Here is a 24958-nt window from a genome sequence, read left to right as displayed (position 1 = left end):
TTGTAAAAGTTTGGTAACTCACCAATTAACATACAAGGCCTATAGTAATGTTTATGTAATCATTGATACAAACAAAAAACTTGCAGAAGTATTATCCTATAAAAGGATTGGGTACACATTTTAATATGTGGTAACATATTATTTAGTAAATTTTCAAGCATCTCTCTTAATAAATGAACTAAAAATTATTTTAAAGATTTAATCTGTTAGGTTTGCACTTGAGAGCCAACAATCTTGGCTCAAATTTATTGTTAAAATTTTTTGTTGATGTGTTAATTAATTTTTATTTATTTTTATTTAACTATACTTGTAAGAAAATTCAATTTAAATTTTTTTTTCAATTTCTTTCCTACAGGTGACATGACAGCAGAGGAACTATTCAACATGTTCTTTGGTGGCGGTTACCCGGGCACCAATACGTACGTCCACCGAGGTGGACGATGGGAGCAGGCTGGTGGACACGGCAGGCGTGGTTTTGCAGGGTCGGGCGGTCACAGTCACCAGACCGCACATTCGGAACAATCCAACCTGTCTGTTTTCCTGCAATTGATGCCTCTTCTACTTATTTTGATACTCTCACTCGCATCATCTCTTCTGTCTTCGGATCCCACATACTCCTTGTCGCCAACCAGGTTAATAGTCTTTGTTGTTATTGTTAGGTACATCTTTAACCATGTGAAACCGGCCTAAAGTAAAGATATACTTTTTATTGATTAATCAAGGGTGCTTCTATTAGTACAAAGCCTTGTTTTGCTGATAGTTTAGCATAATATTGTTACTCTTCAAAATGATGCCATACTTTCAGGTATCGTATATAAATCAGTATACAGTATGTAGATATTTTGTTGCTAAATTTAAATGCTGAAAGTTCGTATATTTGTACTTTATCCACGGTTGGCGAATCTCTGAGTATGGTGCTTTAGTTAGATTATTTATTTGATAGAAATACAGTAAAACCTCTCAGTGATAGACCATTACCTGTTACCGGAGTTTAAGGATCTTGCATAGTTTATTGTAGGTTGCCCAGCCTCTTAGACTTCACGTGGAATCTTAAACACTCAGAAACAGCCTACAGTACTGTACATTTATAGCCATGGTTTCCAAAGTACAGTATATGTTATTGGCTCTTCCTCCTTCCTTGATGTAATTGTATTTCAACTGTTTTACGATCATGAATTTAATTTCTCTTGTGATAGGAAGTTTGTTTTTTGAAGCAACCAATCAAACCTTAGCAACTTGATTTTGAAATACTCTCATGTCGATTCAAAATCCATGCAGGGGCCCAAATTGAGAAAATTTTGTGTTGATTTAAGCCCGTGTAGGGCCTGAAATAGAGGAAAGTTTGCACTGGGTCCAAGCTCCATCGAGTCCAGTTCTGCCAAATAAGATATTTTTGAGTAGTCTTTAAATACTTCAATAATGGGCTTTAGCATCATAGCAGAAGCTAAGTTTTGAATATCAGTAAAATAGGTCCTTCTAACTCACTTATAATTATGATCCCAGAAAAAAAGGTTAGGCATTGGAATTGTTTTTAAACAAAAAGATGGTATTGGGGTTATTCTATCCTATTAAGAGATAATGATTTATTTATTCTCCCATGAAAATAATTTTTCATTATTTTCATGGGAGAATAAATAAATAATGATTTATTTATTCCAATGAAAATAATGAAAAATTAAGAATAAACAGTCTTAAAAGTGGCCCCATCCCATCACATGACAGAGAACAGAAAAGGAATTTTGACGAAGGAAAAATCTATTTCTGGGCGAGAGACCTGTGCCGCCCAGTGAAGGAGGAGGAGAGGAGTGAGGAGTGATGCAATTTGATTTAATTTATTATAACTACCTTTTTTTATATTTCTTAAAAGTGAATTTCCCAAGGATGCATCTTTTCCAAGTCAAGCTATTCCTCTATATAATCCTCATTTTGGGATGCTGGTCTGGAGAATTCCCCAAAAAGGAAACTACAGGCTTTCCTTATTATTTTCATTTGGTGACATTTGTTCTTGCATTAGGAAAAGGACTCATTTCGGCAGAAGGGGGTACTAACTGTAATGTTAATTCCGCTAGGAAAATTTTGAGATGAATTAATAGATGAACACCGAATGCCACTGATATCCAAAACATGAGGAATTGTTCAGCTATAATCCAAAACTGAAGGTTAAATAAAATCTGATTCTTGTTCAATGTGATCAGGAGTATATGCTTTACACCCCCCCCCCCCAAAAAAAAAAGATACTCATGAGCATCTATTTCAGTAGATGGAAGGATTCAAGGATTCAACTGCCAGTCCGGTCATCTACCGCAAAATCCAGTTGTCATAAGTGCAGACTGGATCACGTTAAAGGGAGGGTAACAGTAGAAGGATCTGAAGTATCGTGAGAGTGCAAGGTACTGGTAGAGGCAATCAACTCCATCAGGGCTTTGCAGTTAGCCTAGGAGTACTGCCTTGTCTGAAGACTCATAGTATATTGCAGTGTATGATACAGAAAAACTAAGCAAAAATATTGAAAGCATATGATGCTTACTATTATTAACCATGTAAAGGCCAGATTAAAAGCTTACTGGTATTTTATCATCATCTAATGTAATTAACTAGCTTAGTCTAATGGTTATTCCCCTGAACTAAACATTAATTTACTTTTACGTTTCGAATGATTATAGCATTCGGCTATCAGCCTAACATAACTTGAAATAATGAATTGTTAGTAAACAAAGTTCCTCAAAACAATATAACGAAACAATCCTGTAGTCGACATGTTTTCTCAAAGTTGCTTGAACCACTTGCCCATATTTATAGTAATTCCCAAAGAACACACTGAAAATTACAAAGAAACCCCCACCTGGTTCATGGGTTGAAAAGATAAATAAATATGTCTGCCATTGGTAAACATGAGGAGAGGACGGAAAGGCAAAAGAACAGTGACACAACCATGTCTTGATAGATGCCATCCAATTCCATATTAACTCACTACTTATTAGAGGGGGCGGCTTTTTACCAAGAAAGAATACGGAGAAATATCATTTTATGGTAGACGTTGACATTAAACAGCTTCAAGAGAAAAGCAATATGAACAGCAAGGGAGCTTCATAGAAATAAAGTGGAATGCCATACTGATCTGATTATGCTTGCAGTGTAATTTAAAAGTTTGCAAGTAACACTTTCTGTTCTGATAACGGATACATTAGTTGATCAAACTGCACTATTTAATCAACAAGATAAAGATGCTCATCACTAAAAAAAAATGTACTGGCAACAGAAATGATGGATTGTTACATTTTAGTCATGATGGTTGTGCAAGGTAAATTTTTATCTCACAGGACTTTTGAAGTAAATTGCCATCACCCATGGCATATGGGCCCACTGAACAACCCAAAATATTCTTATCTTTTCTCCCAATTATTTACTTTATCTAGTAGGACCTCTTTGTGCTTTAGTCATTCATTACTACCTAGCATCTAGTTGGGACAATGTCATACAGATAAATCTCTTTCAACTATGATGGATCTGTTATTGCTAGGTTTTACTGTATGTAACTTATTTATTGAGTTATATTTAGGATCTGTATGTAGATTCACAAAGAGAAGGGATTTCATGGGTGTTAAAAGTATAGGGGTTTTATAATTATAGTTCTCTAGATTTCTTTGTGAAAATGCTGCGTAATGCAAATAGTTATTAATTGAAAAGGGATATGTTTCAGATCAATGCTGAAAAGGAGAGAAATCATTTAGTTTAAGGTTTTGAATAATTTACTGTGGGGTTCCTCTTAAAAAAGAACCACATGGTAGTTTCTCGATTCATTTTTACAAAATCTGTAACAACCGAAGTTGCGGAGTATGCATGAAATATATTTAGATGAATATAAAAGGATCAGGATAAGGAAATAATGCATGAAATTCAAGGAATAATTATTTCTATAAACCTTCCCTGATGTTCATGTTGCTGCTTTTGAAGTTGGTTAAATGTTGACGTCTACCCTAAAACTAAAACGTTTCCCATTTTCTTTCCTTGCCATAGTACTACTCCTCTATTAATGATAGTATTTTTATGGCTTTATATTTCCAATTTCTATTAAATTCCCTTTTATGCTCTTGTGTCATATGTCATTTTGACTTTATTATTTTCAATATTAATCTTACCCGATGATCATGTAGCTGTCAACTCTGTTGCCCGACAGAAATCTACGGTCGGGATACGCCAGCGATCGCTATACAGGTGGGGGTGTACACAACAGCGCCATCTGTGAGCAGGTACTCAAGTACTTCTTGTCAACAAGAACTCAATTTTTCCTCTGTCGTGCCACCGGCTAGACCTACTTGGATACGCTGTTGATTCTGGAGTTATTGTTCACGATTTGGTGATGTATTTGCTCTAGAGTTTAGCCTTCGCTATTCAGGAAGCTTTATCATTAGCTTAGCAAGCTTTTGGAATTAATCTGATTTAATTATGGTGACGAAGAGAGTATGGACTCTCTTTCACTTTTTAATGGCCTTCCCTTCCCTTAGACGGAAGTGTTGGTGTCGAAGAGAGTATAGACTCTCTTTCACTTTTTTTTCACCCACCCTTCCCTTAGACGGAAGTGTGTTTAGGTTTTTGGTAATTTTGCTTAACAAAGTTATAGATTTATTTTATATCTCTCCGCCATTATAGGCCTCTTCGATTAACTTTCCATTTTTTATAAACTTATAAAAATTAATTTTTATGTTTGTTTATATGCGACCTTTCCTAATAGTAGGCGGTCCTTACTTGGAACCGAAGTTAATTAACATTGAGCCCGTCATATCGTTTTTCCTGTTAAGAATTTATGCTATTTTAATTTTAATGTTTTTGAAAGAATTTCTTTGATAGTCTCGTACTGTTTTCAAAGTTGAACTAACGTTTTGTTTAGTCTCCGCAGTTGTTGACGTTCAGAACGTTCAACTTGCGCTCTATCGTTACGATAGAGAGAGAGTATTTCACGGTTTCACGTTGCAGTAAGAGTAAACCGATTCTAGTGTTTCGTTCATTCTTTCTTAGCTTAAATGGTTTTAATTCTAATAAAGGAACTTTTTATTTGGGAAACCTTTCAGTTTTTTTCCTTTAACAAATAATATGTTTTAACGATATATATAATTGGGCTCATCTCTCAGGTTCTAAGTCAAGAGAGAGAGAGAGAGATAGAGACGGAGGGAGAGAGAGGAGGATAAACGTTTCGTTCAAGCGGGTAACGTTGTTCTCGTTTTTTGCTCTTCTCCCTAGTCGCTATAGGGGAAGAAGGTAAAACGTTTCTAGAGTTTTATTCTTGTTCCCAGGCTTTATGCGGTGAGAGATTTTAAACGTAGTTTATTTGATCTAGTGTTTAGTCTCTTTTCCAGCCACTGAATTCTTTATCTTTCATTATGTTTTTCTGTTACATGTAGCTGTTTTCGCAATTACTACCTTTTAATGAAGGATAGGATTGCGTGTTTCAGGTACAAACCACTTAAAGTTTCGAGTTCAGTGAAATAAGTGCAAACAGAAAATCAAAAGTGATAAAGTGATATGCGCAAAGTGTTACAGTGTTGCGTTCGAGGGTTCGTCTGTTCGTGCCAGTTGTTCACCTAGTCCGATACCTCTTACAAGCTCCCAAGCCCAGGGGAGAAGTAATGTCGAAGGACTTATGGGTTCCACAGGCCTTGATCAACGAACAGACGTTTCCCTCCGTGGTTTCGGGTGTATCTACACACGTTGCCGACGTGATCACCCCACCCACACAAAGACGAGAGAGCCCATTTATTCCTCGTCTGCGGAAGAGGTTTCTCGCAGAAACCATGGACCAAATCTTGCAGCTTTTAAGTGCAAGTCGGTCCCTTCCGCGCAAGTCCAACGGCCTAGGTGTAGCCACTGGGTCAGTTCGGACTCGCTGCAGTACGACAACTGCACACCTCCCAAGAGAGGCAAGGTGGTACCGCAACAGGCAGTAACTCCGTCTGTTGCCGCACCAGCTGTTTTAGACCCTCAGTCACAACGGACAGTAGCTCCGTTTGTTGTTGTCTTTCATAGATCCTAGTGGTCCATGCTGCAGACTATACAGTCTCAGCTTGCTCCTTCATGCAGGAGTATCATGCTGGAAGGTTGACAATGCACCTGTTAACCTACAACCCGCCGAGGTTGTGCGCTCAGCAGATACTGCGGCTGCCTGCTCCCACCCTCCACCTGTGAGAGCTCCACCACCGATGCGCAGTCCACCCTGCCAGACGCATGTTCTTGCTGCTCCATCTGCTAACATGCGTGAGCTACCGCATCAGCAGTGGGAAGGTTCTGTAGAGCTGCCGGGTTCCAGCACTATGCGGCATTCTCCGCAGCCCATGCAGCATGCTCTGCATACCTTACAGCATGCTCCGCATACCATGCAGCATGAGCCGCATACCTTACAGCATGCTCCGCATACCATACCGCATGCTCCTCAACCCACCGCAGCCCCTCCCACGCACCAGCACTCTGCTTTTGTTGTTGCCAGCTCCCACACTCCGACTGCGGAGAAGGTTGACGATGCACCCGTGGGCCTACACCTCCCACGGTTGTGCGCCCGGCATGGCTTCCTGCTCTCACACTCTTGTTGTGAGAGCTCCTCCACCCATGCACAGTCAACCCTGCCAGATGTATGATGACTCCCACACACAGAGCACTCCGTTGCCGTGCGGGAGCTACCACAAGCTGCCGTGTTTTGACACGGTGTGTCAGCCTCCGCAACACACTGTGGTTACCGCCACTCGCCAGCAGCAAACTAGTCAGTCAGGAGTTGAGGCTTCCCCACACAACTTTGGTTGTTGCCAACTCTCAAACTGTCATACAGTTACATGACGTTGCCTTCTGGTCTGCTACTTATACACCAGTGCTGTATGTCCTCACGCTCCTGTTGTGGTTGACAGTTCAGTTTTTGACAGTTCACAGACTGTCAAGCAGTTTCATAACGTTGCCTTCTGGTCTGCTGCTTTTGCACCAGTGAAACCCTCACTGAGAGAACCTAGCTTTTCTCGGATATGGTTCCTGTAGATGAGAAAGTGCTGTTCTCCCTCCTTCTGATATTCCCTTGAGGACTCTGTCATTTGGAGAGGAGCCTTAACCTGCTTAGCCTCCTATGGACTTTTATTTAAGCATAACATGCTTCCAGGGAGGGTAAATGGTTCCGCTTCAGTCGCTAACCCCGTCTATTGCCACACCTGCTCCCATAGACCTTGGGCTTTGTTGCAAGACATGCAGTCCAAACTTAGTCCTTGATAGAGGATTTTTTACGGAGAAGACCCTTCTTGCCAACGACCTTCCTACCGGTTGGTTGTACGCCCTGTTGACGCTGAGGTATCCTACTCACGTCCGCCAGTTGAGATGGTTCCTCCACCGGTGCGACCCAGTGTGGGTTGCCAGTCGCACGTTGATGTTATGCTACTCTCGGAGGTGGTTGTGGACGTTCAGTGTGTCACTGGGAAGACGTTCAACAACCAGCAGAGGTGACTTGTTGTGACGCAGTGCGGCAACCTCAGCAACCCGATAAGGGGTTGTCTGTACTACCCAGACAGTCTAGACTGTTTCGGGTTGTCGCTGTACTTCCTCGCTTCCCCATGGTTGACAGTTCACAGACTGTGCAGCAGTACCATGATCTTGTGTCCGGCTCCGTCACGCATCCACCAGTGCGACCGGATTCAGCGAGTCAGACGTTGCCCACTCCGTTGCCGTTTCCTCATCAGTTTCGGATGAGGAACCCTCTGATGAGGACATGGCTGAACAAGAAGATCAATCCCCAGCCCTGCTATCCATCCAGAAGATGCTGAAGAAGGAATACGGCCCTGTCAGGCTGTGGATGAGTCTGGTTAGGACACTGTCATCCGTGGTGCATTTGGTGTCACTTGGAAGACTACACCTCCGTCCTCTTCGGTTTCATCTAGCTCTTCACTGGAAAAGGACAAGACGCTAGAAGCGGTCTCGATCCCGGTTTCCGGAAGATAAGTCTGGTCTAACCTGAGGAAAGGACTTTATCAACCTTTTATAGGGTCTTCACCTGACTGTTCAGACTCCCAACCACGTTCTCTTCTCAGACGCATCGGACGTAGGCTGGGGTGCGACCTTAGGCGGTAGGGAATGCTCGGGATTATGGAACTCGCGTCAAAGGACAATGCATTTTAACTGCAAGAAGCTTCTGGCAGTAAGTCTGACCTGGAAAAGCTTCAGGTCTCTCCTTCAAGACAAAGTAATGGAGGTCAACACGGACAACTCCCTGCTTTGATGTTCATCTCCTAGCAAGGAGGGACCTACTCTCTGACATGGTGCGAGTTCGCTAGTGACCTCCTCTCCTGTTCAACAGGTCTAGACTTTTCACTAGTAACAAATTTCTTCCAAGGCAACTTGAATGTCTTAGCAGTTTGTCTCAGTAGGAAGGGACAATAATTCCAACATATTGGACCCTCCACAGAGATGTATGCAAGAGACTTTGGGTCACCTGGGGCCATCCAACCATAGATCTCTTCGCAACCTCGATGTCCAAGAGGCTCTCAACAGACCCAGCAGTGGTTCTTTTAGATGCCTTTCTACTAGATTAGTCTCATCTAGATCTATATGCATTCCCTCCGTTCTAGTTTGTCAACAAGGTACTGCAGAAGTTCGCCTCTCACGTTGGGACAAAGTTGACACTAGTTGCTTCCCTCTGGCCCGCGAGAGAATAACTTACCGAGGTACTTCGATGGCTAGTAGACGTTCCCAGAACTCTTCCCCTAAGGGTGGACCTGCTACGTCTGCCACGCGTAAGAAGGTACTCCAAGGCCTCCACGCTCTTCGTCTCACTGCCTTCAGAGTATCGAAAGACTCTCGAGAACTAGAGGTTTTTCGAAGGAGGCAACCAGAGCGATTGTTAGAGCAAGGAGAACATCCACCCTTAGAGTCTACCAATCGAAGTGGGGAATCTTCCTAAACTGGTGCAAGTCAGTATCCGTATCCTCGACCAGTACCTCTGTAACTCAAATAGCTGACTTCCTCTTATATCTGAGAAAAGAGCGATCTCTTTCAGCTCCCACTTTCAAGGGTTACAGAAGCATGTTGGCATCAGTCTTCCGTCACAGAGGCTTAGATCTTTTTAACAATAAAGATCTACAGGACCTCCTTAAGTCTTTTGAGACCACGAAGGAGCGTCGTTTGGTTACACCTGGTTGGAATTTAGACGTGGTTCTAAGATTCCTTATGTTAGACAGGTTCGAACCACTTCAATCAGCCTCCCTGAAAGATCTCACCTTTAAGACTCTTTTCCTGATATGCTTTACCAGCTAAAAGAGTCAGTGAGATTCATGCCTTCAGCAAGAACATTGGATTTTCATCCGAAACGGCTACATGTTCTACATCTTGGTTTTCTAGCCAAACACGAGCTGCCTTCTCGGCCTTGACCAATATCGTTCGTTATTCCAAACTTATCGATATGGTTGGAAAGGAACTAGAAAGAGTATTATGTCCTGTAGAGCTCTTAAGTTCTATTTTAAAAACCTTTATGATACGAGAAGCTCATTCCCTTCTGAATGAGGAAGACCAAGCTTGGCTGAAGGTAAGGACACACGAAGTTAGAGCTATCACAACTTCCGTGACCTTTTAATAAAGTAGATCTCTGCAAAATATTTCGACGCAACCTTTTGGAAAAGCTAATCAGTGTTCGCGTCTTTTATCTTAAGAATGTCCAGTCTCTTTACGAGAACTGCTACACTCTGGGACCATTCGTAGCAACGAGTGCAGTAGTGGTGGGGGCTCCACCACTACAATTCCCTAATTCCAGAACCTTTTTAATCTTTCTCTTGAAATATTTCTGGGTTGTCCGGAAGGCTAAGAAGCCTTCCGCATCCTGGTTGATTTGGCGGGTGGTCAAATTCTTTCTTGAGAAGCGCCTAGATTAGAGGTTGTGATGAGGTCCTTTAGTATGGGTTGCAGCCCTTAATACTTCAGCACCTAGGAGTCGCTCAGCATCCTAAGAGGATCGCTAGGCTCAGTAAGGAAGACGTACTTAAAAAGGCAGAGTAATGGTTCAAGTCGACTTCCTTACCAGGTACTTATTTATTTTATGTTTGTTATTTTGAATAACGGCTAAAATAAGATACGGGATACTTAGCTTCTTTGTTAACATGTATGCTGGTCTCCACCCACCACCCTGGGTGTGAATCAGCTACATGATCATCGGGTAAGATTAATATTGAAAAATGTTATTTTCATCAGTAAAATAAATTTTTGAATATACTTACCCGATGATCATGAATTTAAGGACCCGCCCTTCCTCCCCATAGAGAACCAGTGGACCGAGGAGAAAATTGAGTTCTTGTTGACAAGAAGTACTTGAGTACCTGCTCACAGATGGCGCTGTTGTGTACACCCCCACCTGTATAGCGATCGCTGGCGTATCCCGACCGTAGATTTCTGTCGGGCAACAGAGTTGACAGCTACATGATCATCGGGTAAGTATATTCAAAAATTTATTTTACTAATGAAAATAACATTTTTTCTTATTTATATATCTACAAGACATTAGAGGTGAAAATCGAAGTAAGGTAAAATTTGAGAAGTTGGATAACTGTCTTTTTAGTAACTTTCTATGACATGCAGGATGTATTGTGGTAGTAGTCTTGAACCCCTACCACAGGGCTGCATTACAAGACACTCGAGACATTGGCCTTATCTATTGCCCATAGAATTGTACAAAGTACAATCTGGAGAGTTCCTGCTCTTTGTCTTTGCATTTTGGTCACACTGACAAGATCGAGGATGTCGATTAGGGTACTGTATTCCATACTTGGATAAACAATTGTTTAGTTGACATAATTGACAGAATGGTGTTTATCTCCGTGCTGCTCCCAAATGGGATGTGTGAGGAATCGGTGCTTATTTGTTAGTGTGACTAAAGAATTGAGAGGTTGTGTGTGTGCCATAGCATTCTTTTACGTAATTTAAGTTTTACTGAGATGAAATTTATTGGCAGTAGGTGAGAAATTTGGTGTGTGGCCCTATTTGAAGAAGGGTTTAATCCACCATGAATATTAAATACTAATAGTTCCTAACAACATACAGGTTCCCAACCATTGATCATTGATCCAGGTGGGTGTGATTTTGTGGATCAGCCCATATTTTCAAGTTTTTACACATTGCCATTCATTTTCCACAATTAACCCTTTTACCTCTCTATCTTAGAAGTCATTGAATGTCAATGCAAAAGACATACAGTGATGTGAAGACTGTCTGTAATTTCCTCTGTGATTACCTTGCTATCTTCCCTTGAAGGTACCTAATTCTTAGATTATTATCCCTTAAAGATACCAAATTATATTAAGTCAGTGATGTGTAATTCACCTTGTTATCTTCCCTTGAAGGTACCTAATTCTTAAATTATTTTCCATCAAAATTACCATATTATATTAAGTGAGTGGTGTGTAATATAACTTGTTGTACATGGGTGTTTAATGGACTCCCAGGTTCCAGGCCCAAAGTTATAAATGCATTCCACTTAGCTGCAATTGGGATAGCGTCTTTAAACCTAAGTAGTCTTTGTTGATAGTTTTATTCTCCTTATAGAATTTAATCTATGACTTTCTGTCATGCCATTAACCTAACTCTATAAGTCTGTATTTATTTCAAGTCGGTTATAAGACTATTATTCTTTCCTTATATTTTGGACATAGTTGAACTCTAAGCTGCTGTAACTTTCATAGCCATTTTGTATACTTTGTATACAGACTTGAACTGCTTTGTATTTGGTTGGTAGCAGTCTAGCACACCAGCAGCCTTTCCAAAATTAAGCCATGTTGGGTTCTAGTCAGTTGTTAATAGGTGACTGCAAATGAGGATAGGAGAGGAGGGAGGTGAATTAGTTTGAATAGTACATTAACGAAACTAAATTCTTCTGAATTCTGTGATACTGTCTTGACAATTAATTGTTGTACAGTACAGTATTATTATTAAATAAACAAACCTGTGAGTCCTATATCTGTTCTTAAATGGCTTGCGTAAAGGATCTGTTTATGGATATGTATGAATTAGAATAGAATATAGTTAGAGAGGTGGAGTCAAATAAGAAGACCAAAGGAAATGGATTAGAAGTTGAAGTACGATGTTACGTTGTTAATTGGTTCCTAAAGACCCAACGTAACTAGAATTTCGACTTGTCGGATTTTCACTCTATTAAGTGACACACAGTACATTCTCTCTTATGATTTTCGGTGATCACTCTATTCTGGAGAAGTGTTTTAATTCTTTCATTCTACCTTGTTTTGAGTATTGTTCTCCTGTCTGGTCTTCAGCTGCTGATTCTCAAATAAATTTGTTGAACAGGAACTTACGGTCTATTAAATTTCTTATTCCTGATCTAGATATTAATCTTTGGCAATGTCGTTCAATTAGTTCATTATGCATGTTGCATAAGATTTTTTATAATTCTGATCATCCTTTGCATTCAGATCTTCCCTGACAGTTCCATCCTGTTCATAATACTAGTCATGCAGTTAATTCTAATACCTGTAGTCAGGGCTTCTCCATCATGAGCCTCAATTCTACGCAACACACTAGAAGGTTTATTCCAGCTGTGACCAAGTTGTGGAATGATCTTCCTAATGAGGTAGTTAAGTCAGTAGAACTTCAAAAGTTCAAACTTGCAGCAAATGTTTTTATGTTGAACAGGCTGACATATGTTTTTATAGTTTATATATATAAATATCTGTTTTAATGTAGTTAATGTTTTTAAAATGTTTAATTTTAATAGTTCATTACTACAGTACTTGTTTATTTATTTCCCTATTTCCTTTCCTCCTGGGCTATTTTTCCCTGTTGGAGCCCTTGGGCTTATAGCATCTTGCTTTTCCAACTAGGGTTGTAGCTTAGCTAGTAATAATAATAATAATACACACACACTTGACACAATGAAGTACTTGCAGCTTGCTGTCATTTTATAAAAACTAGATACTTACATCAATAAGCTTCCATGTGAAGTACAGTACAGTACTTAATTTTTTTTTTAGAACTTAGTAAAGGACGTAAAACACATAACTTGGATTTTATTTTTGTATTTAGTGTATGAGGAAAGAGACCCAAAGTCGGAACCAACGTATCTTGAACCGTCATAAAGAGGATATTACTGTATTGTGATGTGGAATTAGTGTTTTTCATATATAGTTTAGACTTTTACTTGTCATTAATTTTGTGTTATTGTTATTATTTAAAAGGACAGTATAAACGGTTCTTAGTTTTTCTTTGAAAATTCCCATTTTGGAAGAGAAAAGGTCATAATTTTTTGGTTGAGACCTTAATTAGAGGGTCCCCCTCCTGTGTGTTGTTATTTACAGTTGTTTTTGTTATTATTAGGTAGTGTAATCAGACTGTCTGGGTTAAGATTACTTGCCAGGCTTTAACTTTTAATCCCAACTCATGTTATGGGGATCATTTTTCTAGTCCTATGAATGTTAAAATAGGTTTTGCATTGGTATACTTTTTTATAAGTCCTGTAATTTGAATCTGAACACTTCTTAATTGCTTGTATGCTTATGGTAAACAATCACACACTGGTTATGACTTGGAAATCTTTCATAGTTTCAAGCAAGACAGCCTTCAAAGATGTTATGAGTTAGACTTTCAGTTTTATAGCCATACAGCAACTTACATAAATGGAAACATAGTGTCGAAGGTTATGTACCTGATCTAATTTACATTTTCATAGGAATTTTTGTGAGAGAATCATTGTTGATATTGTATTTAGTGAGTCCATTGGACAGTTTTGTGTTTATTTTTGGCTTTAGTCTTTACTGCATACAGTATTGTTGTACCAAAATGTTAGGTTTATCTGATTTTTATAAAGTATAATAAGACCAGAACCTCCTGGGGTTTGCTCGGGGAAAAGACGGAAAAATAGAACTTAGTGAAGTAGGGCTGAAGGGATTTTGCGAGGAACCTTCAGTATCAATTACGATTAGTTTCATAAGGTACAATAAGAGTTATAACCAGTTAGATTGCCAGAGTATTAGTGCAGTGTGCAGACAATGGAACCCGTATTGTCGATGTTCACTCCTGTTAAATGTAATAAAATGTTGCTGCTACCTAGAACTAGTCAGTAAATGGTATTGTATGCCAACTTGGCAAGTTCCCACTCTCTGATTCCGAGTATTCATTAGGCAAGTGGTAACCATATTCCTCCAGGGAACTTCTCTTGAGGCAAACTTGATGAAAGTGGAGATTATATATTTCCTAATTGAGATTTAGATCATTGGTATAAACCATTTTGTGTCTTGTTAAACCATTTTCCACAAGCAGTATTTCAGCAGCCAACTTTCACTTCTTCTTTCAGTGTCTGTGTCTCTGGAATTATATTTTGCTACTTGTTTTGAAGCCATTTGGTAAATTCTATTTAGGTACTATGATACCTTTGTGGAGCTGCTTTTGTGCTTCCAACTGGCCTGGTCTAGCCATTTTAACTATCTTCCATTAATACCGATGCGTGCCTTCACAGAGTTAACAGCTCTCAATACTATCAGCATCTGCATCTTCTTATGTGCATCTGCTTTATAGATTTCTGTTGCTTCATTTTCACTTTATCATGGTGGTGAAATTAAGTTTAGTATAGCTAAGCTATAAATATCTTAAGCTTTAAATTGTTATGTTCACCCCGACTAACATTTCACGTGTTACCCTAGTATTGTTTTAGTCTCATTCTCAGTATAAATATATTGGTTCATGCAACATTATGAAATGGTTTAATATTATTCCCCCCTTTTTAATAAGTTATTTAGTGGCTTTCAGTCGATAAAGTGGGGTATAGTTTGATTATTAGGACAGCAGTGTTCTATTTTTAATGCCTTTTGAGGGTTTTCCTGGCAAGTCCTGTACAGTAATTCTTTTATCCGTGGTGAGTATAGGGTTTGCTATCTGGTGTTCCTCAGTGTAATGTTCTTGGCCCACTACTTTTCATACTGTATACACATATGTGGTTTGGACTAGAAAACAAGCTTGTTGCATATGCAAATGATGCTGCTACTTTTGCATTTATTCCATTTCCTGAATGTAGATCTGGGGTTGCTGAATCCCTTAATAGAGATCTAGCTAGAATAAGTGCATGGTACAAATTATGGGGCATGAAGTTGAACCCTAACAAAACTCACAGTATGATTGTAAGTAGGTCGAGGACAGTGGCTGCTCAACATCCAGATCTCGGCCTTAATAATGTTTCTTTATCTCTATACAACTTAGAATTTTAGGTGTGATTCTCGATAGCAAATTCACTTTTGAGAATCATTCTGCCTTGTTTCAAGTATCGTTCTCCTGTCTGGTCTTCAGCTGCTGAATCTCATCTTAATTTTTTGTTCAAGAACTTACATTCTATTGCATTTCTTATATCTGATCTAGATATCAATCTCTGGCACCGTCATTCAGTTACTTCTTAATGCATGTTGCATAAGATTTTTCATAACTGATCATCCTTTGCATTCAGATCTTCCCAGACACTATCGCCCTGAACATAATATTAGGTACGCAGTTAATTCAAACAGTCTTGTCTTCTCCATCAAAGACTCGATACTTCACAGTATTCTTGAAATTTTATTCCAGCTATGACCAGATTTTGGAATGATCTTCCTAATCAGGCAGTTGAATAGTTGAAACTTCAGAAGTTCAAACTTACAGCAAATGTTTTTGTTTGACATGTTGACATAAGTCTTCATAGTTCATCTATTTTAACATTGTTACTGATCTTCAAATGTCATATATTAATTATACATTACCTCTCATGTAATTTATTTATTTCCTTATTTCCTTCCCTCACTGGACTATTTTTCCCTGTTGGAGCCTTTGGGCTTATAGCATCCTGCTTTTCCAATTAGGGTTGTAGATTGGCTAGTAATAATGATGATGATAATCCTCCAGGCAAAACAGGGCCCAAAATCAAGTAGTCTGAGCTAATCGAACATTTGCCATCTGGGCAACTTACCCAGGTATAAAAATTGACACCCGCTAGGTGCTATTAAAATCCTTAGCAGGCAGAATAATAAGAATAGTCTACTATCTTTCCATTGTCTAAAAGGTAGTAAAAGACATATGGTGTCAATTGGAAAGTTATTCCTCTTCAGCAGTCAGGGATTTGTCCCGTCAATGCCAAGTGACGCCAGCCCCAGTGTCAAAGGAAGTGGAAATGGACATTCATTGGTATTCTGAGGACCCAGAGATCCTGCTGTTCATTAATATGTATATATTTTAGCATTGCTGTGGTTTATACGAGTTTTGTTTATATCTTACGTCATTTGGTTCTCATTACTCCTTTTTTCATTGTCATTTGTAAGTTTGCTTTGCAAACTGTTAGGCTATTTCAGTATGGATTTTTGAACATTTGGAATAATTAATCTTAAGGTTCTGAACTAGAAACAGTTTTCAGGTGTGGTAAGCCAACAGAATTTTTATATTTTTCCAAAAATACCAGACTAATTTACAAAAAAAGTATTACTAAAATAAGATTTGAATCTGTATTTGAGAAGAAAGGTATAACCTTGCTTGTGTTTGTACCTGAATATTTAGTGCAATGCTGTGCCTTAGAGTTGTTTTATAAAGACCGTGAAAATTACCTACAGGATTTTAATTAACTTCCTAGGAGAGGATAGTACAGGTCCATTACTTTTCTTAGGCAAGTTTTGGAGTAGTTTTCATGTATTAATCATGCTGGTAGTCTTCGGTATTGTTACAAGAAGAATTTTTAGTTTCAGCCATTATTTTCCCTATGTCAATACAAAATTCTCTCTCTCTCTCTCTCTCTCTCTCTCTCTCTCTCTCTCTCTCTCTCTCTCTCTCTCTCTCTCTCTCTCTCTCTCAGTAGTAGAAATAGTAACTTATTTTTAAGTGTTTGATTTTTATTTTTCAAACGAGGTATAGAAGTTATACCTACTTTTTAGATGAGGAATTTTGTTAAATATTTTATGTATATTCATAAAATATATATTTATTTTACTGTTACAAATTGAAAAATTCTTAAGCTTTCCATGCTTTTTTTCTATAATTCCTTTCACTTAGTTTCACTTATGTTGTATTATTTGTTACTGATTTTTTTTCCCTTAATTGCACCGACAAATTGTAGTTTAAATATTTCTACCAGCATTCCCTGAAATTCTCTCTCTCTCTCTCTCTCTCTCTCTCTCTCTCTCTCTCTCTCTCTCTCTCTCTCTCTCTCTCTCTCTCTCTCTCTCTCACATATATTTTTTATTTTATGTATTAATAATGTTTTTATTAAGACGCAATGTCTGTTTCCCCATATCTAGTTTGCTCCCAAGACCCCTTTTGTGCTAGTTGTAATTTACAAATAAATTTTGATAGTGTAATTTAGTTTTATTCTAATTGTCCTCATGCACCAAAATTCTTGCACCCAGCATTTTCCATCTGTATAATATATAAATCTTTTACATTTTATGTCTATTATTTTTTTTTTCTTGTAGATGATGGGTTATTGTTCTTATGTCGTGTTTTCTTTAGGATTACAAAGTTTACCGTAGGATTGTTTTCATATGAGATCATATTATTATCTTCCTTGTACTCTATTACTTTTTTTTGTATTCTACACAATTTCAAATAGCATCCTTGATTAAGAAATCCTTTATTTCAGTTTAAAGTTTCTATCAACTTGAAGAAATTATCTTTTGAAAATAAAATTGTCTTTCTGTCAAATGTGCTACCGTAATTTAATTTTTTTGTAGATAATAATAGTGATAGAAATATTTGATTATAGTATTCATCAGGTAAATGACATTACAAGCAATAGATTTAGATTTTTTCACTTTATTTTAAGAATAAATATTGAGAACCCACCCTTTTTTTCATTTCCTAACAATCATGTCGTTAGGATTTGATAAATAAAACTACGTTTGTTCTTGTTTACTGTAGTATATAAAATAATTAGTTTATATTTAAATACCATTCAATGCTGATTGTAAGGTAAAGATATTTTGCTCTCACCTTATGGCTTCCAAAATTATATTCTCTTTGGTCTCTCCTCACATACTGTACCTATCCACCTTTCTTAGCAGTACCTTGCTTATATTTTTTCTTCCTTAAATGACAGATCTTTTGGGCAAGTCCTTTAAGAATGTACTTTTAAAAACTGGGACTTAAGTACTATACTGTATCGACGATTATGCCGTGTTGATGTACTTTAGAAATTAAAGTAATGATTTGATTTTTTGTATATACTATATATATATATATATATATATATATATATATATATATATATATATATATATATATATATATATATATATATTAAGCAAAAGGCGACTGAAAAAGATAGTTATTAATTCTCAATGTAATTATTAATTTCCTGATTTACTAAACAGAAGATTTTTTTTTTTTCCTATTATCAAAGCCACCTGAGGCTTGTGATATTTTGATTTAAATGCTATGATTAAAAACTTCCAAGTTTGAAGTCTCCAGAGGCTTACACTATGCCAAAATATGTTTTGTCAATGTTATTACCCGCTTCAGAGATAAATAGTTTGTTGGCATTTATTGGCAATTTCTATATAGGTTAAGGAAGGAAAGTTTACTTTTAGATACATTAGTTTCCGATGTAGTGGTATAGTCTCAACTTGATTAGTCAAGTTTTAATATTTTAGTCTATCTAAACAAGTGTATATTGGATTGTACCGAAAGTGTATCACACATGCTCGTACACTAATGGTATTTCTTTTAATGTGCGGATGAACCAGTTAGGTATTAACTGAAAAGCGGAGTGAATGTCACTAGTTTTATTGGACGACTTGTGTAAATATACAACCCATTCCAGTCAAGAATGGCACAAAAATTCAAACAATGAGACATGCATATACAGGCATAAACAGGTTATCAGTGCGAGAGGAGAGAAATAACAAGATAAAAAAAAAAGTTAGTGTACAAGCGTGTGTGATATACGTGTGGTACGGGATAGTTTATAAATTAATGCAAAATCTAATAATGCTATTGAAAATTTAAATTCCAAACTTCTACTCGACAGCAAGTACAGCGTTCAGCGTAGCACTGGTGGACTTGGAGTGTCATACTATGTAAAGCCGGACTTCTCGACTGAATACCAAGGAAGTATTCGACGTTTAGAACAGCAGGTGGAAGAGGATTATGTGTCAACTTTACGCAATGCTTGCTTTAAAGAAAAGAATTATAGTAAGTACATTATGATATTTTATTATTTGTAGGTAAGTCTCCTCACGCTGGGTAATGTTGTGTTCAGTAGTTGTCACGTTTTAATCTTCTATCTCGTCATGCTGCTTAATTGGAAATTGCGAGTTATTGAAACCTAATATTTCAGTACTTTCAGTGTTAAATTGTCTCAAGTTTGAACAAAGCCCTTCAAAGACAGGCCACTAATTCTTGTTTAGAGAATGCGAGTAGAGATGGATCACTTAAAACAGACACAAAGTGCATGATGATAATTATAATTACGGTATGTCTTATCCATCGTTGCATCCACTTTGAAATCACAGGTAATTAAAATTCTATATTCAGGACAGGTAGTTACTGTACTGTACTTGAATACTGTACTGTATTCTATAATTTATTTTAAAACTTTAATTTATAATAATAATAATATATATACATACATACATACATACATACATATAATAATTATAGAAACAATATTTTTCCACTAAATCTATTATTTCCGTACTTTTGGATGACATCAAAATGGTACTTGCTATTAATAGTGTTTTTATTTAAAGTTATGTTTCGTGGAATAATAATATAGTATCATATATTGTATTGTATATATATATATATATATATATATATATATATATATATATATATATATATAAATATATAAATATATAAATATATAAATATATATATATGTATATATGTATATATATATATATATATATATATATATATATATATATATATATATATATATATATATATATATCCATATCCAATATATGATACTATATTATTGGTTCCATGAAACATAACTTCAAATAAAAACTCTATTATTGTAATTGCAATATCATTATGATGTCATCTGAATGTACATAAATAATAGATTTTAGTGGTATAATATTGTTTCTATAATGATTATAATAATCAGTATTGTATGCAAAACAAACATATCTTACCTCCCTCTATATAAGTCATCCAGGTAGAATAAAACCCATTGTATGAATATTGTAAGGGTTAAGATAGCAATGTTGTTCACCTTAAAAAAAATAAAATCCTGTATACAAATAAAAACTAGAGGTGTACTCAGTAAAGCGCAAACCTCTGCCGCGGCAGCTTATATCTCGACCTTTTGCTCAACCTTGACCTTTGACCTTAACATGTATTAATTGGCGTGAATTTTCATACACTCAAATATGAACCAAGTTTGAAGTCTCTGTCACAACAATGTCCAAACTTATGGTTGATTACGTGAATAGGACATTTTGCTTGCCCGTGACCTTGAACTTCCAAAATTCAATATTTCCAGCTTTTTACATAACAGTTAATCCCTGCAAGTTTCATTACTAAAATTGTGGCCTGGAAGCTGTTCACAAACACACACTCACAAATCAGAAACTCACAAACGGGTGAAAACATAACCTCCTTCCAACTTCATTGGCACATGTAAAAAATATCTATGATGATGAAACACTACAATAAATGCTAAACAGCCTGTTGTATTGATATTTTGCTATCATAGACATCCAAACTAATGTCATAATTTTTATCATTATAAAAAAAGTAGAATAATCATTCAATGTTTATAGCATAACAAATCCAAGGGAGTAATATCACAAATCTACTTCTTCAATGATATTTCTTGACTGGCCAAAATTCATGAGGTACCTGGCATCTCTCCAATTGCATGTCTTCTCACTATAGTCCATTTCTTTTAGCGAGTCATATTTGCACCGACTCGCAACGGTGCCCTTTTAGCTCGGAAAAGTTTCCTGGTCGCTGATTGGTTAGAATTATCTTGTCCAACCAATCAGCGATCAGGAAACTTTTCTGAGCTAAAAGGGCACCGCTGCGAGTCTGTGCAAATATGACCCGCTAAAAGAAATGGACTATAGTTACATTTCTTTTGGCCTTTTAATTTTCTGAGCTACATGCAGTGTTGGAAACCTCACTCTTTTGTGATAGGGCTCTTCCTTTTTGCCCTCATAAAGAAAAAAAAAGGTAATCCACAACTAAGCCTATCTCGTTGTGGTGACCTTTCTCCATCTCATGTCTGTTATAATGAATTATTTGTTAGTGGACTATGATGTGCCATACTCCATGTTATTTAAAACATTGCCACTCTTTTACATCTATAATGTATATATTTGCTGAAAGGCACTCTATAAATATATCTCGAACAATCAAGTACAAGACAGTCTTATTGTTACTGTGTTTTGTGTAAAAGATAAATTAAATTGTAAATAATTACCCTAGCAACATATTTACCTTTATTTTATTTACATATTTATATTTTGGTTAATACAGTATTCTAATTATTTATTCTTTTTATTGTGCTGTATAAGTAAGTCACCTAATGCAAAACATGGTGTAAATTAGGTTGATGGTACAATTACGGATATATGCAGACATGATAGCCTCTAATATGTTTTAAACTACATTTTATAGGGTATGTTTTCTCCATAAAAGAAATACTGTTTATATTTTTTTAAAGGAAATTTACTATTTCCAATGAAAAGTAAATAGATTTTACAATAATTAGTTGCTTGAGAAGAGTAACAGAACCATAAAAGTAGATAACAAAGTTTCTTTCTCTCTCTGGGGTTTCTTTTGACAGTGAACTGTCCAGAAATGTCATTAACTATTTATCAATAAAAGTGGATAACAAAGTTTCTTTCTCTCTCTGGGCTTTCTTTTGACAGTGAACTGTCCAAAAATGCCATTAACTATTTATCAATATTTTGAAATTCTGAAATAGATGTCGCCATTTAGCATGGTATCTGTTCTCAAAAGCCTTGAAGATTCTTAAAGCAAAGTCATACAGTTCCCTAAGGTTTCTGGTGAAATTTATGATGCCAGTTTTGAAAATATCTTTATCATCATTCTCGTATTGTATTGTATTGTATCTTGAGGGAAAAAGTAATATTTATAGTTTGGATGTGTAGAAACTTAAATTTTGACAATCACTTTTAACTCATTGAGCAGTGTCCTGTAGTGTCTCTGACAAAGTTGCTGTTTGAATGGTGTGTGTGTGTGTGCGAGTGTGTGTGTGTGTGTGTGTGTGTGTATATATATATATATATATATATATATATATATATATATATATATATATATATATATATATATATATATATATATATATATATATATATACTCTTTCTTTCTCAGATAAATGTTGCATTTATCAAGCCATAAAGTCAGATGTCTGTTTCTTTATGTATTTTATTGTAGATTTAAAATATACTTGTAAGTAACTGTTAACTGTTTTTGGTCACCTAAAATATTTTACATTCTTATTTTTTTCAGAGGAAAATATGATTTGGAGAGCTCGGTCGTTTGGGGACTCCCAGATGTTCAAAAGGGCCCAAGAATTACGAACACCCTCCTGTGATTCACTGCAAAGCCTGTATAGTTAAGACCTTTCAGAGTTATAGTTTTTTATTGTAATAACCAAGTTCTTCATCAACTTAGCCCATCAATACATCTGAAATGTTGCTTGTTCACAGTTCTATAGACTGCTATGAAACCCTTCAGTTTGGGATGGAATAGTTGATTAAACAAGCAATTTGGAGGACTGTATTTCTGTAATCTTTGACATTGTTGTGTAGCATTTGTTATATTCTTCTTTAGATTAACATAGAAAACTTCCCAGTCACTGTGAGCTACTAGAACATTTTGTCACGTTCTATGGCAAATTTTGCTTTGGAAGCGTAAAGTTTCGTTTACTTTGTGTAAATGCGTTTTTCTTATCTCACGTTACCTGTGGCCTCCGTAAAATGGGGTTAATTGTAATGTGACACAGGAGAAAATTTTATGCAGCTCTTAATGGAAATTTGCAAACCAATGGCACGAAGTAACTGTTGTTGCATATGAATGAGTGTTTGTCAAAGGCATTTATATGTCTTTTACTGGAACATATTGTTTTAAATTAGTTTGGGACTATTTTATCATAATTTTTTGTAGTTAAGGAAAATTTTATGAGTAAAGGTTGATACCAAAAGGCTTGAAGGATTTTTCAATGTGCATTGCCCTATTTATATGCAGTGTAGATTGTATTTTGAGTAAGGACAAAACATTATTATTCATCTTTTTAAGGGAAGAGTTATTGTTTATAATGGAATATTATATGTCCATAGAGGAGATACTAAAAAAATTAACACTAGAATATATTTTATATGAATGCCAAAATTTCAGTCGACAAGGAAGGACAAGTACTATTATTGGACATGAGGCATTTTTAAGAAGATTTGGCAAAATTGTCAACATATTTAGTCTTATAAAGATTCTAAAAATCTGTACTATATTAGATGGATATAATTATTAATTTGCTTTTAGGAGAAAACCCTCATTTTTATCAGCCATGTGAGTTAAGAATTCTAACTCTGTGGTCCGATAGAATTAACCTATTAACTTGTGTGATTTGACTATTTTCCTATATAGAAGTTTGTAGAAGGGGACATTATTTATTTTTGAGGAAATGAATTTTATCTATACCAGAAATGTAGTACAGTGTAAGCAAGAGTTTGATAATCTTGCTGCATAAATCAAGAATGTATATCTTTTGTTTGGTTTTGTGGTTTACAAGCCATTGATGATAGAGGCTTCTTTGCTCTTTAATTTATAATAGCTCCTTTCCATACTTTCCCTGCTCTTTAGCCGAAAAGGTAGACATACTCTTTTACGAAGTTGTACTTCACCTTTAGTAAGGAGGGAGTTTTTTTTTATACTGTATTTAAGAGTAAAGAATTGAAAGAATGGTAGAAACAAAATTGTATTAGAGGTTATTATTTCCCAGACTATTTACATTCTTTGGGATCTTAGGGGTAATTGGATAGAACCTTGTTGATATGTCCTCCAGCTTCTACGTTTTGCTTTCGAAGTTCTGACCAGTTCATCTGTTTTGTCACGTGGTATTTCTGTGGAGTTGCCTTCAGCATCGTCTGCTGTAATGCAAGTAATGATGGTCTGTTACTATTGATTGTTATTTGTTTTTATATGTTTATTGTACATCACTGTTAGGTAATGAGGTTTACTAGGAGGTAATTGATTTATATTTATTCATTAATGGGCCTCACGATGATATTTAATAACAAGAGCAAAATTGTCTTTTATTAACTCAAAAGACAATGGCAGGTTGGGATTCATATTTGTATGGAATAATGGTTGTCCGCAGAGAAAATTATAGTTACATATCACTGAGTCGTTGATATTGCAAAGGCCGACATTACTGGTATGTCAGGGTTTAAACCCTGAACTAGAAGCTACACTGTCAGAAAGAATCTCCTATAGAAATGTTTTCATTTTTTATCAAGTCCGAATGTTGGTAGAGTGTATTTGTCATTGGGTATTTCCAAATAACACTCCCTATAGCCTAATGTTGATTTGAAATCTGAATTCAGTGTACAGTATTTAAGAGTGCATCCATTCCTTTGATAAGTTTTAAAGAACTTTCTATTTCAAGATTTTCTCTTTGTGAAAGGGGTTGGATTTTTCACGTTTGTTCTTTTATCATAACGCGGTACTTTAGGAGAAGGTCCTCAACTTGCAAACTTTAACCCTTTTACTCCCAGGCTATTTGGAAATTTCCAACCCTTAACCCCCAGGGGTTATTTTTTTTCAAGCACATTTTGCAGTATATTTTTTTTTAAATTGCTCTAACAGCCTTAATTTTTGTCATAGAGAGGTCAGGTTGGTCTCATTCTCTTGGAAAATGCCTGAATTTTCTCAAAAAATTATCAAAAATATCGAAAAAAAAAAAAAACTTTAAATAGCAGTTTTTTGCAAGGACGTACTGGTACGTCCATGGGGGTAAAGG

At 36.3% G+C, this 24958-nt stretch overlaps 1 protein-coding gene across 1 annotated transcript in view; it reads left to right on the top strand.

Moving 5' to 3' along the window:
- The window catches only part of LOC137632956 (dnaJ homolog subfamily B member 12), a 61562-nt gene extending 36875 nt beyond the window's left edge, over positions 1-24687 (top strand). Inside the window, exons 5-7 of the mRNA XM_068365091.1 lie at positions 356-632; positions 18983-19146; positions 22450-24687. Of these exons, the coding sequence (XP_068221192.1) occupies positions 356-632; positions 18983-19146; positions 22450-22559 (551 nt within the window). The 3' untranslated portion in view covers positions 22560-24687. The remainder of the gene's footprint in view (positions 1-355; positions 633-18982; positions 19147-22449) is intronic.
- Positions 24688-24958: the final 271 nt, after the last annotated feature.

The sequence above is a fragment of the Palaemon carinicauda genome, chromosome 42 (genome assembly GCF_036898095.1).
Source record: "Palaemon carinicauda isolate YSFRI2023 chromosome 42, ASM3689809v2, whole genome shotgun sequence".
In the NCBI taxonomy this organism is placed as follows: domain Eukaryota; kingdom Metazoa; phylum Arthropoda; class Malacostraca; order Decapoda; family Palaemonidae; genus Palaemon; species Palaemon carinicauda.
The sequence above is the reverse complement of the archived record's forward strand: the minus strand, read 5'-3'. Positions and strand labels throughout refer to the sequence as shown.